The sequence below is a fragment of the Cryptococcus neoformans genome (genome assembly GCF_000091045.1).
Source record: "Cryptococcus neoformans var. neoformans JEC21 chromosome 7 sequence".
In the NCBI taxonomy this organism is placed as follows: domain Eukaryota; kingdom Fungi; phylum Basidiomycota; class Tremellomycetes; order Tremellales; family Cryptococcaceae; genus Cryptococcus; species Cryptococcus deneoformans.
In genome coordinates, this window is record NC_006692.1 from 1294155 (window position 1) to 1311261 (window position 17107).

General features: G+C 49.5%; 5 protein-coding genes, 2 non-coding genes and 1 pseudogene across 7 annotated transcripts; 4 read left to right on the plus strand and 4 right to left on the minus strand.

Moving 5' to 3' along the window:
• Positions 1-151: 151 nt before the first annotated feature.
• On the plus strand, positions 152-2345 carry CNG04550 (hypothetical protein). The gene is made up of 3 exons (XM_572135.2): positions 152-401; positions 471-584; positions 670-2345. Exons 1-3 carry the CDS (start codon positions 233-235, stop codon positions 2166-2168), a joined length of 1782 nt encoding a protein of 593 aa, XP_572135.1. The 5' UTR covers positions 152-232; the 3' UTR covers positions 2169-2345.
• Positions 2346-2712: 367 nt separating this feature from the next.
• Positions 2713-2810, minus strand: CNG04560. The gene has a single exon. It is a non-coding gene; the product is annotated as a tRNA-Pro (tRNA).
• A 788-nt stretch (positions 2811-3598) lies between these two features.
• Positions 3599-3696, minus strand: CNG04570. Its single transcript has one exon. It is a non-coding gene; the product is annotated as a tRNA-Pro (tRNA).
• A 694-nt stretch (positions 3697-4390) lies between these two features.
• Positions 4391-5426, plus strand: CNG04575 (hypothetical protein). Its single transcript, XM_024658662.1, has 2 exons — positions 4391-4746; positions 4804-5426. The coding sequence occupies exons 1-2, from the start codon at positions 4560-4562 to the stop codon at positions 5391-5393; spliced, it is 777 nt and encodes a 258-aa protein (XP_024514580.1). The 5' UTR covers positions 4391-4559; the 3' UTR covers positions 5394-5426.
• A 172-nt stretch (positions 5427-5598) lies between these two features.
• On the plus strand, positions 5599-9361 carry CNG04580 (hypothetical protein). Its single transcript, XM_024657606.1, has 5 exons — positions 5599-6797; positions 6847-7826; positions 7889-8426; positions 8483-9233; positions 9284-9361. Exon 1 carries the CDS (start codon positions 5633-5635, stop codon positions 6788-6790), a length of 1158 nt encoding a protein of 385 aa, XP_024513271.1. The 5' UTR covers positions 5599-5632; the 3' UTR covers positions 6791-6797; positions 6847-7826; positions 7889-8426; positions 8483-9233; positions 9284-9361.
• Positions 8626-12777, minus strand: CNG04590 (annotated as a pseudogene).
• A 113-nt stretch (positions 12778-12890) lies between these two features.
• Positions 12891-13918, plus strand: CNG04600 (hypothetical protein). The gene is made up of 3 exons (XM_572138.2): positions 12891-13079; positions 13173-13301; positions 13425-13918. The coding sequence occupies exons 1-3, from the start codon at positions 13000-13002 to the stop codon at positions 13843-13845; spliced, it is 630 nt and encodes a 209-aa protein (XP_572138.1). The 5' UTR covers positions 12891-12999; the 3' UTR covers positions 13846-13918.
• Positions 13919-13924: 6 nt separating this feature from the next.
• CNG04610 (ubiquitin-protein ligase, putative) lies at positions 13925-16980 on the minus strand. Its single transcript, XM_024657607.1, has 8 exons — positions 16890-16980; positions 16829-16843; positions 16656-16791; positions 16362-16606; positions 15199-16295; positions 15053-15149; positions 14245-14985; positions 13925-14194 (listed from the first exon to the last, which is right to left on the minus strand). The coding sequence occupies exons 1-8, from the start codon at positions 16932-16934 to the stop codon at positions 14141-14143; spliced, it is 2430 nt and encodes an 809-aa protein (XP_024513272.1). The 5' UTR covers positions 16935-16980; the 3' UTR covers positions 13925-14140.
• Positions 16981-17107: the final 127 nt, after the last annotated feature.

Sequence of the window (17107 nt, forward strand, 5' to 3'; positions counted from 1 at the left end):
AAAGAAGAAGATTCAACGACGGAACTGGAATTGTTTACGACGATGATGCAGGCGTTGGCGACATTACGTAATACATCCACTTCCTTTTATTTGAAATAATGGGGGAAACGGCAGTGTGGCCGCCGTCCCGGCCGTCATACCTGTCAATTCAATACCGTCTCAGGCCTCCCTTTTTAATTTTTGGACTTTCAAAGCTGTTATATCCGTTCCCAAACATTTTTTCTTCCGGGAAATGACCTTCTCTTCCCTAGCGGATGAGCTCGTAACTGCTTTTGACAACGAACCGACGACATCAAACAGCTTAGCTGCGGAGTTCGGTTTGGACCTCGATCTTGATCAGGAAGTCGGTCTCCAAACTCGAGCAGGTGGTGATGGCTTGGGATATCGCGGACATTCGCTTGGTAGGTAATATACATCATTTCTTATCAGGATCCAATGCAGCTGATTATGGGCTACTTGCGGATTTTTAGAGGAAGAGCTTGCCCAAGGGGGCTTTGGACAACCGCCTTTGCCTGATCGCGCATTATTGAACTTTGACGCGTCGCCGCCTGCTCGGTCACAGCATTTAGGTGGACGATCATTAGGTTCGTTTTTTCTAAATTTGGTATATTCTTTTATATGTGGTTGGTGTAAATGTGCTAATTTAATGTTGTAACTATTTCTCTGTAGAGGACGAGCTGGCCTTAGGAGAAGGGATTAGTCCACCACTTACTCCGTTACCCACTCGACGTTACCACTACAGCCACGGATCGTCCCCAAGTTCAATTGTCTCATCGCTTAGAATACAACAATTTAATTTGGATGATGATCGTGAACTCCAAAAAAGACAGTTACACGAGCCTTTGTCATCGCGCAACGAACAGCTTGACGATCACGATAATGACTTGTCTCCCCACAATAACCTCGCCAGGTCCCCTTCCAAATTACCCACATCACCATTGCGCACGTTTATATCCCAAGGACCCTTTGCCACCCCTACCGCTACCCCACTCAGACTTGGAACTGGGATACGTAGAAACCCTTCTGACGGCTCTATATCTTACACATCCTTCTCACCTTCCCCTTCCTCTTCTTCTATCCCTCACGGACCAAAGCGTCTGACGAGGGAAGACCAAGATCCACTTTTGGTGCTGTCGGAAACGATCGCAATGAATTCGAGGTTTATCAACTGCTTGCGGCATTTGGATGAGGTACCCAGGACAATTGCGTCAGGGGCGCCCAGAGGAACTCCTGGGGAAATTGGGGGGGCGGCCCCTGGTCTAGGCCATCGAGGATTATCAGGGACATCGATCCTGAAACCTGCGGTAGCAGAACCAGGATTCCCGTCGTCATCTCTTTCCCTCCCTTCAAGGGCGACAACCTCAACGTCGATACCATTATCAATTGATACCCACTTACTAAACCATCTCGCCGCACTCGCAGAATCGGAAAAAACAAGGGATGACCAGCTGCGCGGACTCAACTTATTAGCTAGGGAATTCGAGGGTCTGAGGTGGGGTGAAGGATTGATTGAAAATGAGGAATGCGATCGATTCATGGAGAAACAAGGGGAGATGGGCGTATTAGGGCAGGAGAATGAGAGTGGAGATGTCTCAGCCTTGGAACCAAGTGGAGAGGACTCGCTTGAAGATGTTCCCAATTCCAATTTGACTCCCTCCACACCCATCCGTCACCCTTACGCCACGCAGTTTTATTCGTCTTCTTCCCCTTTATCACTTCAAAGCACCCTCCAACCCACGCTCCAAACACTCCTTTCCACATCTCTCTCCCTGACCACCGCTCTCAACCACCTCTCGGACTCGCTCCATAACTCTTCCTCATTGTCAACCCAGATATCTCGTCAGCTCAAAAACCTCCGCTCTTCAGTGGGTGGATTTAGGGAGAGAGAAGTCAGAGAGGAAGAAGCGAGGAGGGGAGTAGAGGAGTGGGAGAGGGGGCGGGATGAGTTGGGTTTGGGTGGGGGAAGAATGGGAAGTGCCACGATCGGGTCAACCGAGACAGGAAGTGTCCAAATGACTGGAAGGGATAAGGAGAGGGCGAAGAGTGTAAAAAAAGTGTTGGAGAAGGAATGCGAAGAGTTTAAAAGCAAACTGGAAGAATACGGGAAACAGGTGGAGAAGATTCAGGCGGGCAGGTCAGCTGGAACGGGAATTTCGACCACGGGCTAAGGCTTTCGCAGCAATGCAAGGTAAAAAACTTGCCTGGAATTTTTGGACATCTTGAATAACGTAAGTCAGTGAGAGTGTGGGCGAGAGTGGGGATGGGGAATGACAGTGAAAATGGGAGGCGTCCTATGACGATTTGACGATACATTAATGATTATGACTTCATGCACGACACTATTTGATGTTTATATGTTTGCACATTTTGATGACCTCTTTAATTAGCCGCATATTGATGGCGCTTGGCCTGCTGCTGGATTGCATCCCGAAACTGGAAAGTGCCTTCACGAGGAAGCACATGTTACCGTGTTTCTTTCATCGTCAACTGATAAGTCGTCTATCACATAGTGCACAGTTCGTCACCACCCGACGACCCCTTATGGTCCAGATACAACTGTCCTCGTCTATCTCAACTCTGATAATCATTATTCCCTCCTTGCTTGGTGCAGATGACCGAAGTAATAAATGTCAATTGCACCTCATTCCTCAGTAAATACAAGATCCAAATTTCAAACGCCAAAAAACAAAAACAAGATGAAAAAAGATATTGGGTCTCGTCCCGGGATTGAACCGAGGACCACCCCCAAAGCCGGAAAACTTTACGCAATCCAACCCTAAGAGGGCATGCTACCACTGCACCAACGAAACGGCTATGCCACCGAAGCCCATTGTTGATTTGAAGACGTTTTCCATGATTATCTATGTTATTTTGGGGGTAAGTCGAATCGATCCGATGCTATAGTTCACGCGTGGGAGTAATGTGCATGGAGGTCATGTCGACAACGAGGTGTATGTAGACACAACCAGCACTTACCCCTGTTCTTCACACACTAACAAAGCTCCATATGTCCGTCCCGAACTTCAGGCACCAGCCCTCTGACAACTTCGGTCATACGGGCATTAATCAAGGGAGACAATAGAAGAGAAGATGAACAGTGCGGACTACAGAGTCATTGGTCCGATTGGAGGAAGTGAGAATACGAGAAGCCTTGGACAAAGTAATGAACGAGGTGGGGAAATATGTCTTGTTGATCTGCTGTAGGTCTGATTGTATTGCGAAGGGCGAGGGTTAAGTGACCTACTACTAAATAAGAGATTACTTGCTATTTTGTACTCTTATAAATAGCCTTGCGTCACTATTGCGTGCCTTGTTTCTTTTTTTGGGACAAAAGGGACTATTATATTACAGTATGACTGATCCGTAGTACTAGAGCTGTTAGGGATACCTGTGACCATTTCGCCAGCAGTGATCATGGACTCATAGCCAGTACTCCTTAGTTTGGAGTCCTTCCTTGTTGTTGAGACCGAAGGTCTAAATAAATTGGGAAAACAATCCCAATGGTTACGCCGTATGCAAAATATCTGGTGGCAAGGCACACGCGATGCAGCAGCAGTCTGGATTTTAACTGAAAAAAACAAAACAAAAAAAGATATTGGGTCTCGTCCCGGGATTGAACCGAGGACCACCCCCAAAGCCGGAAAACTTTACGTAATCCAACCCTAAGAGGGCATGCTACCACTGCACCAACGAAACGGCTATGCCACCGAAGCCCAATTGTTGTTGAATCGGAATGCACAAAACTATTTGTGAAAATGTCTGTCCAAGGAACACAATTCTAAAGTTCCTGTCAGCACATATCTGCTCAATATGCTGTCTTCAAAATGTTTCGAGGCTATAGACCTCTCAAAAGCTGTTAAAATTTCACAAGGGATGCTCATTACCACTGCGGCAGTGATTTCAAGGAGTAAAGTTATATCCGGACGGAAACAAAAAAAGCTCGCACCACGCACCGGAAGCTTGCTTGGTAGATCAACGCCAACGCTGCGTGGGGACCTGGAAACGTGGTTGTTTTGTGCCCTTCATTTTCTGTCATCGGTCTCGGCTCCCTTTTCTCCTTCTTTCCGACGACTTTTGAATCAATCCTTATGATGCGTCTTGATACCGATCAACGGATACGAAAGTGGAGAAGAAGCTGAAAAATCTGGAACGACTGTATTCTCAGTCATTGCTATTGCTAGCTTGTAGTCTCATCAGGGCGTCCAAAAAAAGATCAGAAGGACGCATGTTGCACGTCTTGATGCAGCCGGTAGCTTATCAGTCGTGTTGGCCAGTGTACATCCGTATGTTTCCTTCTTCCGTCTTTTGATATATCTATAAATCCAAGGAGGATGCATGGCTTTGCCTCTCATTCTTTATCCTTCTTGCCATTCAGATCGCACCACCATAGAAAAATCTCTCCTCAGCAATTCGAAATAAGTCCACAACCTACCAGTCTCAAATAGTCTGATCATCAAATCCCAACACTCAAGACACTACAGTCTAGCTCTTACCTACCCAACGGCGCTTCCAGACTTTTTACTCGGCTTTTACTCACGGAGGGTCCATCAGTGTATACAATGGCAATTGATCGTAACAGTCGTGCATGGAACGTACCAATCATTCTTTCCGACTCGGCAACAGGGGTGACATCCCCGGTTGCAGATTTCTATTCGGGATCTCCGGGCACACCTACCGCCTGGATGGCGCAGTTCAAGCAGATGATTAGGGGCTTAGATAAAGATCTTGATCGTAAACGAACTTCAGGTAAGTGATTGTCATAAACCCTGTCCTCATGGAACAGCCAGTTGATAATCTCACCAGAAGGCATCTACTGTGCAAATTGGAGGAGGTACCAAGTCAGCAGCCGCCTCTTTTACGGCGCTTTGGTCACACACGTCTATCATAAGCGACCATGGTATCGCCCCTGTGGCTCCGGCGAGTTGCACTTCGATATATCGTGCACTATCACTCCGCACTGGGCCAAAAGTCGACGGGAGGACATAAAGCGAACGGCGGTGTACATGGAGCGGAAACTTCGCCGACTGGCCGAAATCGAGTACGCCAAAAAGCGTGTAGAGTTCGCTCTTACAAACAAATGGCCCTCATGCGAACAAGAAATCAGATTGATGAAAGAAATCATTACAGACCTTGCGCGAGAGTTGATAGGGGAGCATATCGCTACTCGGTTTCTCTTTCTCCAAGGAAGAACCAGAAGAGATTACAGAAATATTGTCGGGCAAGGGGAAGAGCCCGGACTAAGTCCTATGTGGATTGATGCGATTGAGGAATATATCGACGTCTTGCTAGGGCCTCAGAGGACACGACTTGAGATTCTAGAGTCGGTTTTGAAGGATGTCGGTGAGGAGTTAGGCGACAGTTTGGTCTCGCTTCCCAAGTTGCATTATCATTAGTCGTACATTGTGTTGGTGCTTATGAAACTACGCTGTGAATGTTGTATTATTAGACGGACAGAGGAAGGAAAGAAGAATGCAAAAACAATAAATACGTAAACACAGCAGGAGGGGACGAGTTCGGTGCCACACTCGGTAAAAGCAGAAGTCGGCGGCGTTTTCCACCTGGGCGCACTCTTCTCTTTCTTTTCTGAAGTCCTACAAACCTCTATACCTCTCGCCCCAACAAACCACACAAAATGTCTTCAAGAATGGCTTGTAGACTCGCCGCCAGAGCAGCTCGCCAACAGCGCGCATTCTCAGCAACTTCAATCACTCGAAATGCACCAGTCACTCCTTGGGAACCTGCCCTTCCTCAAGGTGTCTCTCCTGCCTACGATGCTGCCATCAGCTACCTCGCCGACTACCAGTCCCGAACTCTCTCCAAACTCAATGCTTTCAAGTCTAACCTACCTGAGACTCCTTCTCATGAAGAGCTCCAACAACTTGCGAAGCTCGAAATTGAGGCGTACGCGAATGACCCTGCTGTGAGACGAATGTTCAAGGAGACTGGTGGGGAAGGTCAGATGGACAAGCGAATTATGCGATGGCTTGGAGAGGAAAACTGGAAGAAGGAAGGAGGATTGGATTTGTTGATGCAGCGTGCATTGCAAATGAATGTTGTTCCCGACTTGCTACCCGAGATACCCCCAACTGCGCCGCTTACCATTACCCTCTCCTCTCCTGTTACTCCTGGGGCTTTCCAACGACCATCATCCTTTGCTCAACCACCAAAAATTACCCACCAAATTTTCCACCACCCTTCCCTTCCCACACTCACCAACCCTAACCCTGCCGCTCTCCATACTCTCCTTGTCATTGACCCCGATGCGCCTCACCACGAGACTCACTCTTTCCAAGAGCGTGTCTTGTACATGAAGACCGACATCCCTATCTCTGTTGTGGATGGGACTGTCAACCTTACAGACAAGTCTTTCGGCAAGGAGCTCCTTGCTTGGGAACCACCTGCGCCTGAGCAGGGCACACCTTACCACCGATATGTTGTCCTCGTCTTCCGTCAACCCTCTCCTTCTTCCGTTACTACCATCTCTCGCGAAGGCTTCAAGCTCCGAGATTTCCTGTCTTCCCAAGGGCTTACCTCTCACTCTCTTAGCGGTCTTTCGCTTTTCCGTGCTGAGTGGTCAGAGGAGGAGGACGAGTTTATCAACTCTGTATTCAGGGAAAAGAGAGGTGTACCTGAGGGTGCGCCTGTGTATGGTAAGGTTCCCAAGGAAGTAAGATATGGTTACCCCATGAAGGCGAAGCTTAGAAGGAGAGAAGAAATAAGGGACCAGATTTGGGAGGGTGCTATGCGAGAGTTGGAAGGATTGGGAGACGTTGAGCGTGTTGGTGTTTAGACGCGACGTAGGTTTTGATGCTGTTCACGATGGGATGAGCGCTAACCAAATAATAGGCGTTTTTGGGATTTACCATTTTGCATGAGATTGGAATGCATCAATTTAGCATGTCTTCGAGTGCTGTGGTATCAAGGAAGCTCCGAATCGTTCGGTCAGTTAGCGAACGAAGGTTGTCTTCTTTTGACTTTTTAGAAAAAGATCTCAATCTCGGTCTAGAAGTGTATAAAGACTAACACCCTTCAAGAATAATTTTAGTCTGAAACGTTCAGAATGTTCAATCCAGACATCTCAGAAATCCCGGATGCGACTTTGCCTTCCGAAGCAATCAGCGAAACGTGCTTTCTCCGCTTTGCCCAGGACTTGACATTCGACGTTTCCCTTAACCCACCCCGCGACCGTTTCCATAACGCCATCAACACTCTCACCACTGCGCCGGCCAGCAGTCTACCTATGAATCAGACCCAAAACATCCGCTCAGCCGCTAAAGAGCTCATTGGCTATTACACAAATTTTACCGACACCCAAGGCATTTTTCACAACGATATCAAAGGATTTGGCGCTGCCTCCACCCTCCCGCCTTTTCTCGTTAAGCGAGATAAAGTCTCAAAGAAGGTTGTGAACTATGTGACGAAGATGGATGCTCGGCCCTCGCTTCTGAGAATCAGTTTGCATTTGAAAGCATGGTGCAGCAAACAGGAAAAGAGTACGAATTAAAATTGCGGAAGCATGGGTCGAGTGTGGAAATTATCATGGACATTTTGGATGCGGATAGGCGACGCAAGTTGGGGGGAGAGGTAACTGTGTTGTTGGGCGACGAGGTGGGGAAGATTGGAGGGTTAACGAAAGAGTGTGAGAATGGAAGGTTCTATTATCCTTTGAAGTTGATAAAGAAGTTCACGGTGTCTGATGAAGGGAGTGCTGGGGACTCAACGTTCGGCAGAAAATGAGGCGGCGACCCAGTGCAGTCAACAGCTTCTGGTCTGGACGATAGATGCGTGCATGAATCTTGCTTAGTGAAAGGATTCTATTTTTGTGGGTAAGCTGAAGATGTTTTGACCTTATTTGAAAGTCGAAGTCAACCGTAATAATACCTTACAGGATGAACAAATTTAGCTCATGACGTCTTGTACAGTACTGTACTCGTACTGTTATTTTCCGTCGCGAACTCAGTTACACACAAACCAGATACGTATCGACTTCATCACATATCCAGCCTGAACAGCAGGCACAACCGCTCCTCCCGACATAAACTCGCCTTTTCGTCTACCTTTTCATGTCCGCTCATCTTCACCGCTCGATCATATCTAGTCCCAGCTATCGACTCGGCTCCCAAACATAAGGACTGTATTTCCGAGCTAATTGATGAGCATAGTCGTATAATTTATGGGGTCTCCGTCCGTCCCTCACTCCCTGGTCGCAGTGGTATGAGTATCTGTGTTTAGGGTGGCGTGCTTACAGTGACAGGGATGAGTTATAGGCGATGCTCGAAATATGTCATCCCAATGTGTACGGAACACTTCATGAGCCGAGCTGGGCCATGGTCACGGTTTCGGGAAGTCCACGATATATACGAGTATTTGGTAAGGTTGAAGAAAGGTGGTAGTGCGTGAGAGGATCTTCGGAAAGCTGCCAACAAGTGCGTATACAACCCCCATTTTTTTATGTTCTCAGCTTACCACCATAATCAAGCAGCTTTTCTACCATTGCTATGATATCTCTCTCTTCTAACCACCGTTATTCACAAAATGGTTGAGTAAGACAAAAAATTACTAGCGGAACAAAACAAGAGCTCACGTCGCATGTCACAAATTCATTTTACATACGTATACAAGTTCATGCATTCTATCCGACTGGTATACCAGCAAAGGGAACTCATACACACCTTCAGTTGTATTCCTCTCTATTTATACATCCACTTATCGTTCCCGTTGTTTGAACGACTTCTCCCAAACCAAGAATAGAGGCAAGTTGAGCCAATGTCAACGGAAATGTTCTCAATCCGGCCATGCAATGCGATGCTGTCAACTCCGTCTTCATATCTTGCTTCGATTTCGAGATTTAGATTCAAGATAATGAAGTATCGAAAGCTGTAGGGAAGTAGGCTGATTGAAGATCCTAACAGAACTGCACTTTTTTGATGGATCGAAGTTCGTGTGTGTGGAGTGCCGAGGTCCTTAGTTCGTAAACCTTTGTCATATGCGAACTACAAACGCTAGGAAATTTTGACAGAATTCTTGTGATAGGCAAACGGGAGGGAACAAGACCTAAAGCCAATTTAGCTTCTTTCTACGTAAAGTTAAGACATATCTTACTATCCCAAGCTTAAAACGGAGACGGACAGCAAAAACGCACCAGTGAATTGACAAACAACATTATTTTGGTCAGTCACAAGATCTGATCGATTCTCAATCATCCACCGGCCATCATACAGCAATCACCATGGGTACGTCTTTGAAGAATCCAAAAGGACTGGCGATAATCAGTTTCAGTACAGATACCCATACTAAGGGTAATGACATTGAAAACTATAACGGTCTGTTGTTAGGTCCACGATTAGCCATTTAGATAATAATGAAGAGAACAACTTACCATGATAATTCGATTACTACGAAACACCTACATCTAACATTCTGCCAGATCAATATCCTCATCCACAGCATCATTGTCTCTGATGCTACCGAAGTGGCCTCTATTCTTCCCATCGCTGTTACTTTCTTCGTCCTTGCCACTACTTCCTCCCTTGTCATTCTCGTTCATGAATACATTACCACTAGCTTTATTGCACAAAAAGACTCATACGTATCAGGTGTGCAAGAAAGTTGCAACCTATGTCGTAAAGCAAACCGACTTTGGCCGAAGGGTCGACGCCTTGCAGTAACGATCCATTATACTGTCAGGGGGGCTATCTTCTTCTGGCAATAGCCTTCAACAGGTTAGGGACAAAAATGATCTGCGGGTCTCTTTTAGTAGACAGCCAGACCAATGCCGGAAGAGGATAGCTTAAGTAGATGAAAGGTACTTGGAGAGGACAACAGACAAACGCGTACGGATAATGTAATTTAAGGGAAACTTTATCAGGACGCGCCATTACAATAAAGAAGCATGGGGAATAAACCTTCCCCCTTTTGTCAGGTTAATCAGACAAAGACAGACGTCATGACGACAGGTCAAACCCATCAACCCAGTGTCGGATTTGCCTTGAAAGCTGCCTTCCCCAGCTCCACCGTCTTTGGCCTTCCAAGAATCAGAACATGCCTGATTAACATCAGTATCCACCAGAGGTTCAGTTACATAAAGTTTCCTACTGCGTTCTCGTCCTTGCCAAGGGAAGGTTTCCTTGTAATCATTTTTCTCTGCATGCGATGGACGGAAATGGGCTGAAGTTGCCATCGATTGCGACGATAAAGGTGGCGTCATCACCCCTGCAGCCAAAGGGCTTGTCGAGCTGCATCGGTGGTGGCCATGTATTCAGCCTCCATCGTGGATAGGGCCACAGTTGACTGCCGTTTGCTCCTCCATGCCACAACTCCCCCATAAACCTTGAACACATAGCCAGTGGTCGATCGTCTGGTGTCCATATCCCCCCCCAGCATATCTCGAAATACTTCAAGAGTGTCCAAAAGGGTTCTTCCAGAGTTGTGACGGCAAGCGATGCATTCGTGTCCTGGCCTTTAGCATCGATTTTCCTAAGCACATCAAACACCGCCTTAAAATTGGTGGAGATAAAATCCGCCAACTCAGGCATCACCTGCCTTATCTGCTGACTCATCGTCGTCTGTGCGATTTCAGCCTCGGCAAGAGCCTTAGCTTCAAAAGCGACATACGACGGGGCTGAAAAGAGAGGTTCCTTCCAGACATACAGATCGGGAACAACTCGGCGAAGGAAAGGAGCGTGTTGAACGACGACCTTGCTCAAATAACGCAAGAGCTCACGGAAGGCGCGGCCGGCCCTGTCGTCTTCCTGACGGTTGGGATCATTAAGCTCTGCTTCACTGTGAAGATAATGTCAGCCTATCCATCTCTATTCGTACTTGTAAAAGAAAACAGTTACGTGTCGTCGCGCCAAGGGAAGACCATATCACTCAACTCCTTCGGCACATCGACATCACGAGGAAGGTAGTAGGCACCCTTCCTGCTAGGAAAGCCAGCAAGAACCCCCATAGCCTTCAGTGGGAAGTGGCTGAGGTACGTCGTTCATGATGCGCCATGGAGCGATGTCGTTTCCTGGTTCAAAAGAAGGTAGTCGATATTGAGAATTGCGGAGAGGCCTTGTTGTACACCACCTCCTCCTTGAATGACTTCAAATAGGTCCCAAGGCGTTCCCAAAAAGTAGACGAAGTCAATATTCGGCATGTTGATGCCAGCTCCCAACCCTGACGTACAGCAAAGGAAAACTTTTCCTCCTGCATCTGGCGCAAGATGACCAGGGCCAACCGACCATGTCTGGAAATCTCTTCCTCTGGCGCTCTGCCCTGTTCAGCCAGCTGCGCTCCGGATTTGCGGGACGTATGGGTTGAAGCTTTGCAATGTATATCGCAAGGTAATAGAGCTTGACGAACACTAGCATTGAGCGTACCATACTTGAGACGTACATAATTACTCTGGGGGGTGACAAAGAGACGTATGGGATACCAGTCACGACGACTCTTAAACGAAGGGAAAGAAGTATTTGAATTTGGCAAGGTCTCTCGACCAGAGTGAAATCTGGCGAAAGTCATCAGAATTGATATCTTAGGGTTACATCTCACATAGTATCCTCACCTCGCAAACAGCATCAAGGCCAGGCAAGAAACTGGGCATCGATCCACATCTTTGATTCTGAGCAAAGTCGCATGCTGGATTTTGCCTTCGTGGTTAGTCTTCCCCTCTCTGATAGTGATAACAACTCCATAACATGGGATAGGACCTTTGGCAAATGCATAAGGGAGAGGGAGGCGAGGGTGGTCTCAAGTTGGTCGCCAGCACGCAGAAGCCCGTAAATACCAATGGCTTGGGCCGTAAGGTCGCGCAAAGCCTCAAAGGTGTTTCGATGGAGGTAGTGCAGGAATATCTTCTTCATGTTCTCAACTGTGCCGATTCCGTCATAGTACAAATCTAAATGAGAAGCATGAGTCGTGTCATAGAGAAAGTATTGAAACAAGGCTCACCCATATCTTCAAAATTGAGTATCCGACGAGCATTTGCGGACGTGATCGATCGCGCGTAGAATAGAGTTGATCGCCTTTGTACGGGGCGAGGGATAGTTGTTCATGCCCATAGCCTTCTAACGCTCCCAAAGATCGCCAAGAGCAGCAACGAAGAGCTTGATGGAACTAGGGGATTGACTACAGTCGAGTAAGCGCTGCAGGCTAGCATCTCGTCGGTCAGTTTCTAGTTTCTGCAGACCACAGCAGAATACCACGGACCTGCATCATCATAGCCAAGGTCCCTGCGGAGCCTTACAAACTTTGACCTCAGCCATCAACTGCGTGCGCTCTTCCCGGGTGACGACTCTGACGCGCCGTCTTCATCCTCTTCACGATCCGCATCATCCATGACATCCTGTTCAACCTGATCATTGGCCGCCGGTTGAAGGTACGCTTGCCCAGAAGAAATTCGGCGCTTGTTTATCTTTGACAGCAGGATGTGGTTCATTTTGGTTGACCTGGACACTGATTTTTTTTGTTTGTCAAGATGAACGCGGTGGGGCATGTCGTTACTTATGGAAATGGTTTTTCGGGAAGGCGAAGGATCCAATCATAGATATACACAGCCGCATTTGCGGGAGCGGATCCATGCTGTCTACCGGCTGCAAGCCGTCGGCGTCCCTTGGTGCTCTTGGTACGTGGCATGTTGCGGGATGTAAATTTGGTCAGCGCGAAGCGTGGTGGGGCCAGGAAGGGTGTGGATGAGTTGGGACTCAAGCCCGAGAGACAATGTCAGAGAGGGGTGGATGGATGAATAAAGATCAAGTGAAGAATGCAAAAGTCGTTGGAGAGTAGAACGATCGGCAGCGGGAATGTTAGGTTTGGCGGTGAGACATATCTATTAGGTTTGCGGTATAAATAATTTATTTCTGTTATTTTTGGTATATCCATTCCATAAAATAAACTTGCCGGCGGCCGGCAGTTGCATCGCTCTCCACATCTTGCGGTTCGTTCTTCTACCGCGATAGCGACTATTACTTTTGCATTTTGAACTGTTATTACAAACCGCAAAACAGAATCGAAATGTCGGCCTTGCTCTGCCCTCGACCCCTCTTTGGAGGCGCCATCTCTCTTGATCTCCCCCAGAACTCTATCGATGCCAGGTCCGTTGTGCGCGTGATGCATATCTGGAATGAAAGATGAATAAAAGCTAACGTCATTTCCTGTCTACCGACGACGATGGCAACAACGGGTAGCGACTTGCGTCAGATCCCTAATAACCAAGAAGTGTTCCTCTTCCCGCATTCGGACACAGCCCTGGTACTTGAGATACTTGAAATGGTTGAAGAGGGTGGTGCGCGGGAGGATCTTTGGGAAGCTGCAAAGTGGGTCAACGTCTCCCATCCATTTCCTTTTATTGTTCTCTCAAATCGTCCCTTTGTTTCAACACTTGCTCGGTAACAAGAGCTTTGACTCGAGGAGGGCTGACGGGATGGTTGTATGGACAGATTCCACTTCAACTCGATCGCACATGACAATGCCTCTCTAGACTCTACCATCCTCACGCCTGCACCTCCTTCTCCCATCCCTTCAGCGCCGTCTGCGTCTCCCACTATCGCGCCCCAGGCGGTGATACTGAGCGGTACCCAGCGTATCCACAAATTCTCGCACGACCCCACTGGCGCGCCCCGGCCAGGGCACGAGAATGACGTTGCGGATGATGTCTGGATAGGACTCGCCCTCTGGAGGGTGTGGGTGGAAAGCGGGAACGGGAAGAAGAAGGCGGATGTGGTGTTGAGCGTGAATGTGAACCTGAGCGCTGTGGACGGAAGCGGGGAGAAGGAGAGGCGGCAGGTGGAAGGGTGGTTTGGGAAAGCGGTGGAGAGTTTAAAGGTTGTGGATTATGGGTTATTCGGAAATGTTGAATAGAGTGTGAAGAAGAAGTACTACTGTTTCTATTAAGAATTTTACTGTTTCCTCAACGTCGTGCATTCAAAATGATATAAACTCTGACATCCTACATCTTTTTGGTCTTATTTACACACCTCTTTGTCGCCGCTTTTGCCTAGCGCACTTGTGGAGGGTCGACTTTTAAAAGAGTTGATAAAAGGTTCCACAACATGCAATACAAACATTATTAAATTATCGACTTTTTACATCCATTCTTCTTTCCCACTTTCCCAGAAGAAACTCAACGCCGACTGTATACCTTGTTTTTTGTTGCCTACGCCAAATATCGATACGATCCCATATCTTCTGTTCTCTCGAGATACTCTCTCTATCACCCCTTGTAAGTTACTTTAACCCCCAAAAGAAAAAGGCACGCACATCAATCAACCCTTCAATTCTCTTTTTAATCATGGGCACACTGGCCATGAACCGTTTGGCCAACTGATGCGCCACCTCTGAAACCAAATCGTTATGCCGCATCGTCTTGCGGTCTTTCATGATCCGGACGATGCACGCTTCGACTTGATGTTTCCTCTCTTCTTCGATCTGGCGTTCTGTTTCTTCTCTTTCTTGTGCGTTTTCGACTCCAACGCCGCGTGCGGAGGAGGTGGAGGTGGAGGCGGCGGAGGAGGAGGAGGAGATTTGGAGGATTTTGATCCGGGCAAGAGGGGATGAAAACGCTTCGTTAAACTCGAATGTATCGCCCTGCTCGACCTCTCTCCCCTTTGGATGCTTGACCAAGAGGCGATGTTTCCCACAGGCCAAGGACTGCAGCGTCCTCGCCAGCTCTGCGTCGGGCAACGACGTCTGCGCTTTCAGCTCGTGGTACGACAGGACGTCGCCCGGTTTCAGGTCTGAAAAGGCGAGGAGGACGACCATGCCGATGGTGGAGAGGTTGACTTCCCATTGACCTTTGCGTGTTCGGACTTTGAGGTCGGCGGAGCCGAGGAGGCCTTGCCATGTGAGGCGGCGGCCAGAGTGGCGGGAGTCGTAAAAGGTTTGGTAGTGTTCGAGGGCGGGGAGGAGGGGGGCGGGGAAAGTGAGTGGGAGGGAGAGCAGGGTGGACGGCGGCCAGTTGGACGAGGTCAGGACGGAGACGTGGAGGGTGAAGGGGATGTCCTGTAGTGTCGTTATTAATAAAAAGGGGGGAGGGGGGGGAACGACGAGAAAAGGAAAAAAGACGTACATTGTATCTTGGATCGTTACCGAAAATGTTTGCAGCTTCGTCTGATAATCTCATATCTGTAAACATGCCCTCCAACCTATGTGTGAATTGGAATCCACTAATCCAACAGTCAGCCGGAGAGTCACGCAAAGAGATGAACGACGTACACTTCCTTCTTCAACCTCCCGACCATCTCCTGCTCCGCGTCCCCACCTACACTCTTCCCACTGAGCAACCTCCTCGCCAGATGATTCTTGTAATACCTCTCAAACTTGTCTTTATCCGTCAAAAACCTAAAGATGCGTATCGTCTTTTCCTTGGCCTCTTCCATCTCTTCCTCGGTCACGCCCTTTCCTGCGCCGGCTATACCTACGCCCTTTGCGCCCTTGCCCTTTTTCAGGGTTTCGTCAATGTAGAGGGAAAGGAACTCGGGTGCGCGGGGATGGGCGTTGATGACGGTTTGGAAGGAGGAGTTGATGGTGGATTGAAGGGCGAGGGAGGAGGAGAAGGAGGAGGCGAGGATGAGGGTGTATTTGTCAAAGAGGAGGAGGATGGAGTGGACCCATTGGAGGGCGAGGGTCAGCGGAGGGGTCGGTTTCGGGTTGGCCGTGTTGGGATCGACGTCTGCCGTGCCGGCGTTGACGGCTTTCCCCCTGAGGTCGATATCGGCCGCGACGGCGTGTTTCAATGCGGCGACGCCTTGGTCTCCGGGCACCTTGCCAAAGAGCTCGTATAATCGTTTCAGATCGCCGTACCGATCTTTATCCACCATCTGCACGAGGCCGGAGCCCGGCATGTTGAGGACGGTGACGAGGTGGGGTGTGAGGAGGGAGCTGATGAGGAGGGATTCGAGGTGCGGGAGAGTGGACGGGGAGAGGTAGTGGATCGTGCGGTCGTGTTCTTCGGCAAGGCGGCGGGAGACGTTGGACAGGTAGAGGGAAGCATCGCCATGAACTAGTTCTTCGCCTGCTTCGTACTCGTACCACTCGCCGCTCCTTCTGAGAAACTCGGGCTCGAAATCTTGCTGGTACACGTTCCCGCCGCCCTCGCGTTCTGGGACTCTGAGGCGGAGCAGGATATCGATGCATTCGCGCACGGTGGAGCGGGTGATGGTGAACCCTTCGCGCTCGAGCTGGACCTGGGAGAGGAGGGTGGAGATGAGGTGGGTGTGGATGGTGGGCTGGCGGATGATGTGCGTGAGGAAGAGGGAGAGGCCGAGTTCGTAGACGGGGGGGACGCCTGCCGTCGGGGCATGTACTTTATCCTGTACGTGGCGTCAGCATGTGTCATACCGTAGCGTCAGCATGTGCATGCAGAATACAAGACTCGCCATGTACTTGAGCACATCCTTCAGTTTGCGCATACTCCCCGTGTGGTCTTCCCACACGCCCTTGACGGCTTTCAGGAAACGGTCGCCCTCTGTCGCGCGCTCGATGGCTTCGGCGCCGCCGCCGAGCTTGCCTGCACCGCGTGTGCCGCCGCTGCGGGGGAAGGCGGGCACGATCCTGTCGTGGGCGAGCCGGTCGAGGTGCTCGACGACGAGTGTCTTGACGCCGCTGTACAGCTGGTCGCCGTCTACGCGGGGTCAGCGGGAGAACGACGCACAGCGGGGGGAACGACGCACGCTTGAAGAGGACGAGGTTGTACGCATAGCGGTAGTGCTCTTCAAAGGAGAGCCTGGACGCATTGTGGTTCTGTATCTCGCGGATGGCGGCGGCGAGCTTTGCCCAGGTGTCCTTGATGGAGGTGTCGGGGCCGATCTGGGGGTGAGCGTGTGCTGCGGGACTCGGGACGTACCTTCTTCGGGGGGCGCTGGGCGTGGGCGTCAGCGGGGGCGGGATGCATGCAGCGCACTCACGATTCTGGGTTTGCCCCGCTTTGCTGCTCCCATCGACATGGCCATGGTGAGTGAACGCGAGGAAAAAGCCGCCGCCGCGTTTCAAGTTTTCCTCTCCACCGCGATGGGCACCCACGCTCTCCACGTCCTCCGCCTCTGGCGCGCCCCCGCCCGGCGAGTGTCCTCTGTCGCCGTCGCCCCGCTCGCTCCCCCCTGCACAGCCCCCCCCCCCACGTCTA

Bases quoted from the DNA above. Each gene is read 5' to 3' on its own strand.
- CNG04550 (XM_572135.2), top strand. From the start codon at position 233: ATGACCTTCTCTTCCCTAGCGGATGAGCTCGTAACTGCTTTTGACAAC. The intron at 402-470 runs GTAGGTAATATA...GCGGATTTTTAG, and splicing joins ATATCGCGGACATTCGCTTG to AGGAAGAGCTTGCCCAAGGG. The intron at 585-669 runs GTTCGTTTTTTC...ATTTCTCTGTAG, and splicing joins TTTAGGTGGACGATCATTAG to AGGACGAGCTGGCCTTAGGA.
- CNG04575 (XM_024658662.1), top strand. From the start codon at position 4,560: ATGGCAATTGATCGTAACAGTCGTGCATGGAACGTACCAATCATTCTT. The intron at 4,747-4,803 runs GTAAGTGATTGT...TAATCTCACCAG, and splicing joins TGATCGTAAACGAACTTCAG to AAGGCATCTACTGTGCAAAT.
- CNG04580 (XM_024657606.1), top strand. From the start codon at position 5,633: ATGTCTTCAAGAATGGCTTGTAGACTCGCCGCCAGAGCAGCTCGCCAA.
- CNG04600 (XM_572138.2), top strand. From the start codon at position 13,000: ATGTCGGCCTTGCTCTGCCCTCGACCCCTCTTTGGAGGCGCCATCTCT. The intron at 13,080-13,172 runs GTCCGTTGTGCG...AACAACGGGTAG, and splicing joins CAGAACTCTATCGATGCCAG to CGACTTGCGTCAGATCCCTA. The intron at 13,302-13,424 runs GTGGGTCAACGT...TTGTATGGACAG, and splicing joins GATCTTTGGGAAGCTGCAAA to ATTCCACTTCAACTCGATCG.
- CNG04610 (XM_024657607.1), bottom strand. From the start codon at position 16,934: ATGGCCATGTCGATGGGAGCAGCAAAGCGGGGCAAACCCAGAATC. The intron at 16,607-16,655 runs GTGCGTCGTTCC...GACCCCGCGTAG, and splicing joins CAACCTCGTCCTCTTCAAGC to ACGGCGACCAGCTGTACAGC. The intron at 14,986-15,052 runs GTACGTCTTTTT...ACGACACTACAG, and splicing joins GTAACGATCCAAGATACAAT to GACATCCCCTTCACCCTCCA.